General features: G+C 38.4%; 1 protein-coding gene across 1 annotated transcript; it reads left to right on the forward strand.

Annotated features, from left to right (window-relative positions):
• Positions 1-1,502: 1,502 nt before the first annotated feature.
• CTLA4 (cytotoxic T-lymphocyte associated protein 4) lies at positions 1,503-7,918 on the forward strand. Its single transcript, XM_029604920.1, has 4 exons — positions 1,503-1,629; positions 2,910-3,260; positions 3,881-3,990; positions 6,524-7,918. The coding sequence occupies exons 1-4, from the start codon at positions 1,554-1,556 to the stop codon at positions 6,626-6,628; spliced, it is 642 nt and encodes a 213-aa protein (XP_029460780.1). The 5' UTR covers positions 1,503-1,553; the 3' UTR covers positions 6,629-7,918.
• The last annotated feature ends 1,986 nt before the right edge of the window (positions 7,919-9,904 follow it).

A 9,904-nucleotide genomic window follows, 5' to 3' on the forward strand; every position in this document is an offset into this window, starting at 1 on the left:
GGGCTTAAGAGCATAAGAAAATAAGAAGTTGCCATACTGGCTTAGACTGAGGGTCCATCAAGCCAAGAATCCTGTTTCCAACAGTGGTCAATCCAGGTTACAAGTACCTGGCAAGTACCCAAACACTAAGTAGATCCCATGCTACTGATGCCAGTAATAGCAGTGGCTATTTCCTAAGTCAACTTGATTAATAGCAGTTAATGGACTTTTCTTCCAGAACCTTATCTAAACCTTTTATAAACCCAGCTACAATAACTGCCCTAACCACATCCTCTGGCAATGAATTCCAGAGATTAATTATGTGTAGAGTGAAAAATTATTTTCTCCAATTTGTTTTAAATGTGATACTTGCTAACTTCATGGAGTGCCCCCTAGTCCTTGTATTATCCAAAAGGGTAAATTACCATTTCACATTTATCCATTCAAATCTCTTTATAATTTTCTGGAACTCAAGCCGCCTTTTCTTCAAGCTGAACAGCGCTAACCTCTTTAGCCTTTCTTCATAGGGGAGCCATTCCATGCCCTTTATCATTTTGGTCGCACTTCTCTAGACTTTATCCAGTGCAACTACATCTTTTTTGAGATGCGGCAACCATTCTGGGTCTTCTCTGGCTGGGTTGCAGTAGTGACAACTGTTTTTGAAGCTATACTTGGCAATGGCATGAGCAGTTGGGGAATGCTTATCAGAATTTTGCAGATGCAAATGATGTCATGAGAACGGGGGTAAATATAAAAAAAGAAATGGGGAGAGCCAATGAAATGAAGAACATAAAGTATTCTTCGGATGGGAGCAGAAGCAGGGTTCATGAGTTCATGAGAAGCAGGGTCCTTGGTGCCCCCTCCCCTCCACACCAAGTAGATCATTTCAGGATGACCTTAATGAATATGCATGAGAAATATTTGCATACATAGGCAGTGGTACATGCAAATACATTTCATGTATGTTCATTAGAGATATCTTGAAAACCTGACTGGCTGGTGGTGGGGGGCAAGGCCCGGTTTGAGCACCCTCTGAGTTAATCAAATTTCAGATCTACTGCACTGAGTTCCCCATGTTTCAACTTGCCCTCCTCACAAATATCCCAGTATAATTTTCACATCGCTCTGAATTTGGCTGAATGGTGCAGTGGAAGGAAGGGGATGAAGTTACAACTCATGTACTGTACAATATTTAATCAGGCTGCCACTCCCTGGGTTCCTAAAATAAAGTGTGTGACTTGGGCTCAATTTGAATATGAATGTTCCATTTGCTGCTTGGTTGTTTCAGTAATATGTATTTCCATATTAGGCATTTTGAGGTTAACTGTGCACGTACTGTTTCTAACCCACTGCTTCCTTTCTCGTAAGACCAAAACAAAAAGTCTCATGTACCTTTTCAGGTACTTGTGTGTAATTACAGTTATATATGTTCAGAGTCTGTGCGGTTTCAAACAGAATTCATTACTTCAATATCCTGGAAGGTTTTGCCCTGCTTCCTGCAGCCCAGAGTAATATTAACTGCATTCATTCCTGCTGTACTTGGACAGGAGGTATCAGAATTTCTTGGTTCTTGGATGCAGCTCTGCACTGGGATGCTTGCCTTACTATTCACCATTGCCTTCATGTGTACATCTCCTGGTGTCTCCAAAGGTGGGTTGATGATGGAGATTTTCACAGTTTCATTTGCTCTTCATTTTGTATTGTGTTAAAGAGTGACTCATTTAGAAACCAGACTACAGAAAATAAATATTAATCATAAACTCTAAAACTTGGAATTTCAGATGAACCTGAGTTAATTTTAATCTTTCTAAGGAAAAGGTATCAGTTGCAAAACAGAATAGAACAAGATAGCATAGAGTGGGATGAAGCAAAGGAAACATACTTTTTACCTGGGAAAGTTTGAACGCGCATTTGTTTAGATAAATTATGTCTTTAAAAGATTTTGGTCTCACATCTCTGTTTGGATTAAGTGTTGCAGAAAACATGGTAGAATAATATGAGACAATTGAAGATCTTCAGGAATAGTGGATCCAGTTTTGGATATCAATCCGAAACCCAGCTAATGCCATTGAATTTAGGGTGCATGACTGGAAAGATTAAAAAAATAAAAAAATAAAAAAATCAGTTACTGATATTTTAGGAATGCATAGAAATCCTATATATAGTTTAAAAACAAACAGTATGCAGATAGGTAGGAATGCAGTAGTTATTTTTAAAATAAAAATGTGCACCAAACTTTTGGAATTGTGATACAGACATTCATAATTAAAAATAAATTGCTACTATTCTGGATATCAATGCAAAATACTTTAACAAAAAACATCATTCCATAGATATTGTACAAGTGATAATGTTGAAAAGGATTTCACACTAGTTGAAAATGTACATTTTATTGTCTTGCATAAGAACATAAGGAAAGTCATGTTGGGTCAGATCAATGGTTCATGGAGCCCGACATCCTGTCAGGCAATAACCAAGCTGAGTCACTTGGAAATACTATAGGTCCTAATGGGGAGATCCATTTCTTATTGATCACTCCAAAAAAGCAAAAAGGTAGGAATTCCCAGATCTACCTGGCTAAAAATTAATAATGGATCTGTCCTCCAAAAGCTGTCCAAACCTTTTTAAAATAGAGCTATACTACTTGCCTCTGGCAACAATCCACAGTTAATTGTACATTGACTGAAAATCTGCTTTGTTAAAATTTGTCTTAAATCTGCTACCAATTAGTGTCCCCTAGTCCTAGAACTAGTTGAAAGGATAAATAAATAACTATTCCCTAATAACTTGTTCCACGCCTCTCCTGATTTTATAAAATACTGTCTCTACTCCTCTTGGAGAATTTGAGATGGCAGGAAAAGCTTTCTTTATGGAAACCCTAATTTTGAGATATGTATTTTAAACATTCTACTATGTATTGCTCCTTGCAGCCATGGAAGTGATCCAGCCACCCATAGTAGTAGCTAACAGGCATGGGAATGCCACTCTGGTTTGTGGATATAAGTTCACTGGCAAAGTGACAGAAATCCGTGTAACTCTGCTTAAGGAAACAGATGACAAGTCTTCTGTGATGTGTGCCTCATCCTACACAACGCAATATGAGTCTTTTACTGCCAAAAATGTCATCCAGTGCCATGGCGTGCCTAGCCCAAATAATGTGACCCTGACTCTCATGGGGTTGCAAACTTCTGACACCGGTAAATATGCATGCAAGCTGGAGATCATGTACCCACCACCATATCGCAGCAGCGAAGGCAATAAAACCCTGATTTATGTTAGTGGTAAGTAGACATCTCTTTTCCTGATCTGTATGGGAATATTTGGAGATATGCTTTATTTATAATTTAAACTTGCATTTTCTACAGTGTGAACAATTTCCATATTGCCTAAGTTATTCACATCATTTTTATAACTCATGATCTTTCGACCCTACTTTCTGATATCCCTCATAATATCCCTTTGTATGGAGTGTGTGTGTATATATATATATGAATATAATTAAATAATGTTGTATATATATGTAAATAATGTGTGTGTGTGTGTGTATACACACACACCCAAAACAAAATTATTTCATTATATTCATTTGTTTCTTTATATATCATCCTGTATAAATGAAATAATTTTGTTTTTAATAAAAATATTGATAAAGCCCTAAATTGTAGGACCCAGTCATGGTCTTCTTTGATTTCACTGTATGTAAAGTGAAATATGCATTCACAGCTATAACTTCAGTTACTGTGTAGGCTGAGTGGTTATTTTCCTCAGTGGCTCTGTGTGTATACACATGCAGAATAAACAATATGGAGCTGTCTAGGAATTCATGTAAATATTATTATAGATGACTTTGTGAAACCTGGTAGTTTACCAGAATGAATCATGTTTTCTTGTTTTGTTTCAGAGCCAGAGCCTTGCACAGAATCCAACCTGTTCCCCACGGTGTTAGTAGCAGTCATTACAGGATTGTCTGTCTACAGTAGCATCATGACAATTATAATATTGATTAATAAGGTATGTCACAGCAGTTGAGTATGCAGGATCTAAGGGGATAGTTTTCAGCAGCCCGCATATGGCTAAACTCTGTGGTCGCAAACTTTAGCTTAAATTTTCAAAGCCAATTTGTGCACAAAAGTGTGCTTTGAAAATTCCTCGGCTGTGTTGGTACATGCATTGCATACATGTATGTGCAGGAAGTTATCCTCCCTCCTGAGCAGGTGTAATTTTCTGCACAGTTATGCATTTTTTTCAAAAATAAAAAGTATGCATGTAAATGCTTTCCCTGTCCCAACTCCATCCCCTGAAATGCCTGCCATGAAAGCTGGAAAAGGTCCTTGTGTAATCTAGTCCTGCTTATTCTTTTCCCTGGATAATTTTCAAAAGCCAATTTACCAGCATAAACTGGGGTTTATATGTATAAATCCTTTTGAAAATCACCCCCTTGGTTAATATGTAGCTATAGAAACACAACTTAAGAACATAAGAACTTATGGTATTAATAAATAAAAGGGTAGGGAATGAGGGTATTCGTACATTGTGATACATTCAACAGTGTACTGTGACCACAGGGATGGAACCCTTTAAATAGGTTGAACATGCGGATGCTATGCTCATTCGTTTCAGGAATGAGGAACTCTTTTAAAACAGAAGGAAGCAGCAAAATAAGTTGATATGCTTTTACAGGCAGAGGGAGCCAGTTGGATATTTTTCTTGAAAGGGTGGGAAAACTGGTGGGATCATCCCTATTTTGTACCAGTACACTTCTTCCTAACCCATCTGTCTTTCTTACAGAGACAAGACTGCAGTCTCTTTTCATATTCAGTCCTATTTCCTTCCCTACATTTAACCATTTCCCACCTGTGCCTACTTTTTGCTGCTAAGTTATTAGGAATTCATATTTTGTGTACATCTGATTTTGGCTGATGGTCATAGGATTTTGATGATCACCATTCTTGATTTAAAAAGAAACAGATTTACTGCAAAACATTGGCTCGGATTGCATTTTGACATGCACTGTTAAGGTAGCAGTTCCTTCTATTTAAGGCATAATTCTTTCCACAAATAGGAGGATAATCTTTACTATAGTAATAATAAAACACTAAGATACTTTTTTCCTTACAGGGTTCTACTTTAAAAAAAAAAAGGAAAATAGAGTTCCTGTTAAATAATGAATCAAGATAATGACTGAAATGCACAGTCCTCCTATTTTCTTCCTGTCCTGGGCCAATTCTTTTTTGACTGGGTCTCAATTGGTCATCTAGAGCAGTGGTTCCTAAACTTGTCCTGGGGGATCCCTAGCTAGTCAGATTTGCATGCACTGCATCCAGTGCATGCAAATCGATTCCATGCATATTCATTGCAGATATCCTGAAAATCTGATTGGCTGGGGGTCTCCCAGGACAGGTTTGGGAATCACTGATCTAGAGTAGAAGGAAAGTAGGAAACAAAGAAGAAAGACTTGGCCTATACGCCTGCCAGCCATTCTCTTGCTTCTTGTTAATTTTACAGGAACTGTGCTTTTGTATAGAATGGTACAATTTAAAACAAAATACCTTCTTCATTCCTTACTTAAACCTAGATTCATCATTTTGCTATAATTTCCACTGTGCAAACTGAGACTTGCTCAGACAGGCATTTCGAGAGAGAGAGAGAGAGAGAGAGAGAGAGAGAGAGAGAGACTCTTTAAAAGGCACTTATATTTGTCATCTATTTATACCACTCTAGGAAGGTCATCTAGTAACTAGAGGTCAGGTTTTGGTGGTGGTCTAAGGTTTGGGAGCAGTTTTACATGCACAGTCAGATGAACGAACAGCACAGTACACGTGAGTGAAGATTTGATGTGATTTAGAATGAGGAAAGGTACACAAAGCTGAGATTTCTACAATGTACTCTCGCCCTAGCCTGGGTGCTATCAAGCTAGGTCGAGAGTACATTGCAGAAATCTCAGCTTTGTATATCTTTCCTCATTCCAAATCACATCAAATCTTCATTGATGTGTACTGTGCTGTTCGTTCATCTGACTGTGTGCATGTAAAACTGCCCCCAAACCCTAGACCTTTACCAAAACCTCACCTCAAGTTACTAGATGACCCTCCTAGAGTGGTATAAATACAATAGTTGACTAATACATATGCCACTCCAGAGGTGCTATCTTTCTTCCCCCCCCCCCCCCCGAAATGGAATTTGCAATAAATATCACAAATCATATTTCAGGCATATCACATAACTTAACGCCAGGAAAAAAGGTATAGTTATTTCTAGTGTAGTAACATGCATTATGCAGTCACATGCAATATTAAACATCCCCATTTCATAAACTCTTTCCTTTTGATAAAATTTTCAGAATTTGCATATGCATCGCACGTTGCGAAAAATAATGCATGTGTTATGGCATTATGGTGGGCATTAGGGCCATAATGCCCTAACACATTTTGATGAATGACCCTGTCAGTAAGAGCTGATTTCCCATTCTCAGGTTGAACCTTTGCTGTCTATAGGAGGCACTTCTGTTTTAATTGTATTATGTTTTCTTTGCACATTTTTACAGTTACAAACCAAGAGCTGGTTGACTACTGGGATCTATATGAAAATGCCTCTTACAGATCCAGAAAGAGAGAAAATTGTTCACCCATATCAGATTCTGAAGAACTGAGACTATTAAGAGTATCAAAAGGACATGAATCTGTTATACATGCTATGTATGCTGATGTATACTGTATACCGTGAAACTGATATCATTTTTAGCTATTCTGTCATATGTCTGCCAAGTGAAAAAGAAAAAGTAAATTGTAACCAGACTATAAAGATGAGAGAGAAAACAATGGATTGTTCGGAAGGATATAGTATACAAACAGTCCAACAATCAAAGCTAAAAGGGCTTTCCTCTCAGGGAGATAGGAGACTTTGAATTGTGGCCAGTTCTTAGGCATAGAAAAAAAGTAGAGATTAGCTAAAACAATGTTTTATTGGTTTTGTATTACCTACTTCTGTATGGTTACTTTTTTTTTTTAATTGATTGGGACTGTTTTTTTTATTGTGCTTTTCACCCATAATTTTATAGAATGCATTAAATGGATATTTTGTAGATGACATTGATTGTTTAAGGAGGGCCACAAATACAAACACTAACGATAAAGGCTTGCATATAATTTGGTTGTATTCTATAGCATAACAATCTAAAGTGACTTTGTGTAGTGGGACAGTTTCATTATACTAATGAGTTGGAGTACTGATGTTAATTCTTTTATAGATACTATATACTACAATGGTTGAAGCTTTAAATCTTGGTACCATTGCTTGGTTTAGTGTTCACAGTTAATGGTCATAAAGTAGAACTGTTGTGAGCTCTATATTCAAATAGAATATTTGGTCAAATATGTCAGAAGTCAGAAAATTGCATACAAAGTACTCAGATTTATGTATGTACCACAAACCTTTCTGACTCTAAATCCTTGCTCATAGGGCATAACTTTCTAATGAGCAACAAGTCATTGATTGAATAGCTGATGCCTCCCTACATTCTGTTTTCTGTTGGAAAATTGCATTTGAAATGGATTATTACCTGCAAAAACTCCTTTTAAATTAACTAGTTCAATAAAATACTTCATTAGATAATGTTCTTCTTGCCATATGCTTTACAATAATAAGAATACTTCAGTGATTATAAAGGTTTGTAGGTAATAAGATTACCACATATTAAAAGTCTCAGTTTGTCTCAGTAGACTTATGTCATCACAGTACTACGCCATTGTCTAGATGAGTCATTCTGGTATTTATTTGCCATCATTTATGTTACTATGTTATTATGTTGCCAAAACACCGCAGAGTGGAAATGGCATCTTATTGGATACCAGGGAGCTCCTCTTTTGAGGAAGACTTATTGCAATTGTGTATTGTTATTTTAACAGTCTATTTTCCATGAAAATAAAAAAGAATAATTCTGTTAAGTACTTTAATAAACCTGAAGAAACTATTTACCTGTATTTGCTATTTTCTTCTAAAGATTCTTTATCAGCATACAAAACTGTGACTACAGAACAGAATAAATGAGCTAGATTTATTAGAAATTAATAAACTAAATAACTCCAGCCCTCATAACTGAGTGTAAGAGCTATGGTACTGTCTGGAAATTCTTTATTCCCAGTCTTTAACAGAAAGATATGAAAATGTTCACATCAAAACTTATAGTTAGTTTTTGCTATTACAAAGATTTATAAAACAAAAATATGCCTTTTGCATATTCAAAGTGGCATAGCTTAAATGATCTAGTAATTTTGTCTTATTTTTACAAGATTTCATTAATTTTTACATTTCTGTCAAACTTTTGCCTTTTTGTTGAAACAACTGCAATTAAATTCTATGGCTAAAGTTTTTGTCAAAAGGTTGAACAGTAGCTACTGGAGTTGATCCAAGTTCATTCTGTGGGTGTGGCAAGACATATCCACTGTCCTGAACCACAAACAACAAAGCCAATAATCCTGCATGCTCCCTTCCTGACAGGATCTGTTATACAGAGCACTTCACACAGTAATACCACAATTGTTGCAATTCCTACCTACAACTGTTACAGGAGAGAAAGAGAGAGAGGTGGACTAGCTATAAGGCTTTTCTAGTAGTTAGGTATTTATACCTCTATAGGAGGCCCACCTAGTAACTCAAGGTAAGGTTTAGGTAGTAGTATAGGGGTTAGGGGCCACTTTGACATTCAGAGTGAAATGTATGAACAGAACACTCACTCTTGTGAAGATTTGATGACCTTCGGAGTGAGGAAACTCACACAAAGATGAGATTTGTACAATGTTCTCTCAGCCTAGCTTGATGGACTCTTAACCTCTCTCTCTTTTTCTCTCACAGCTTAAAACAGTGGTCCCCAATAGAGGTGTGATTCGGAACCGGAATCGGTTCCGGTTCTGATTCACATCGTGAATTTTTTTTCGTGTGGCCCGATCGGGGTTTTTTTTATCGCCCGAGCCAATAAACAAAAAACCCACCCCGACACTTCAAAACAGCTCCCTTAGCTTCCCTCCCCCTCCCCCCCCCAAAAAAACCCCATTTTAAATTACCTGGTGGTCCAGTGGTGGTCCCGGGAGCGATCTCCCGCTCTCAGGCCGTCGGCTGCCACTAATAAAAATGGCACCGATGGCCTGTTGCCCTTACCATGTGACAGGGTTTCTGTGCCATTGGCTGGCCCCCTGTCACATGGTAGGAGCACTGGATGGCCCATGCCATTTGCATGCACTGCCTCCATAACATGCACATTTTCTCTCATGCATATTCATTGTGAATATCCTGAAAACCCGACTGGCTGGTGGGCCCCCAGGACAGGGTTGGGGACCACTGGCTTAAAATACCCAAAATGCTATTTAGCATCACATCATGCGTTATGGTGCTTTAAACATGCGTTAAGGCCATAATGCAAGTGGGAAAATAACCCCCTAAGTCAATAAAACCGTAGATTTGAGGATAAGTGTTATGTTCGGCAGCCCTTATGTTACCCCATCGGACCACCGCACTCATCCCCGGTCCTGTGAGGTGGGCACCCTGTGTCCCGGTATGGGGACTGTCATTCCTCATGTCGGGAGCAGGCTGCCCTCAGCTCTCTCTGCATTTCCCCCCATTCAGGTGCGCGCGAGGCAGCCTAGCCTCTTAAAGGGCTAACAGCAGGGGGATGGGCCTGGAAGTCCATGGCCCTTACTGATGACCTCATCAAGCCTGGGACTACTTAAAGCCAGGCCTTGGCAACAGGTCCTGCTTGTGAGAGTGTGTTGTTGCTGTGATCCTGAGTTCCTGCTTGTTCTTGAACTAGAGTTCCTGTTTGTTCCTAATCCTGAGTTCCTCTGTGCTCCTGATCCTGAGCCCCACTCCTCGGACTGTTCTCCTGATTCTGACCTCGACTTGGCTTCCTGACTCTGCTTGTCCACTGCCCGTC

The sequence above is a fragment of the Rhinatrema bivittatum genome, chromosome 6 (genome assembly GCF_901001135.1).
Source record: "Rhinatrema bivittatum chromosome 6, aRhiBiv1.1, whole genome shotgun sequence".
Taxonomy (NCBI): Eukaryota; Metazoa; Chordata; class Amphibia; order Gymnophiona; family Rhinatrematidae; genus Rhinatrema; species Rhinatrema bivittatum.

Coding starts and splice junctions, on each gene's coding strand:
- CTLA4 (XM_029604920.1), top strand. CDS start 1,554: ATGCAGCTCTGCACTGGGATGCTTGCCTTACTATTCACCATTGCCTTC. Junction 3,261..3,880: donor AACCCTGATTTATGTTAGTG/GTAAGTAGACAT, acceptor GTTTTGTTTCAG/AGCCAGAGCCTTGCACAGAA. Junction 3,991..6,523: donor TTATAATATTGATTAATAAG/GTATGTCACAGC, acceptor ACATTTTTACAG/TTACAAACCAAGAGCTGGTT.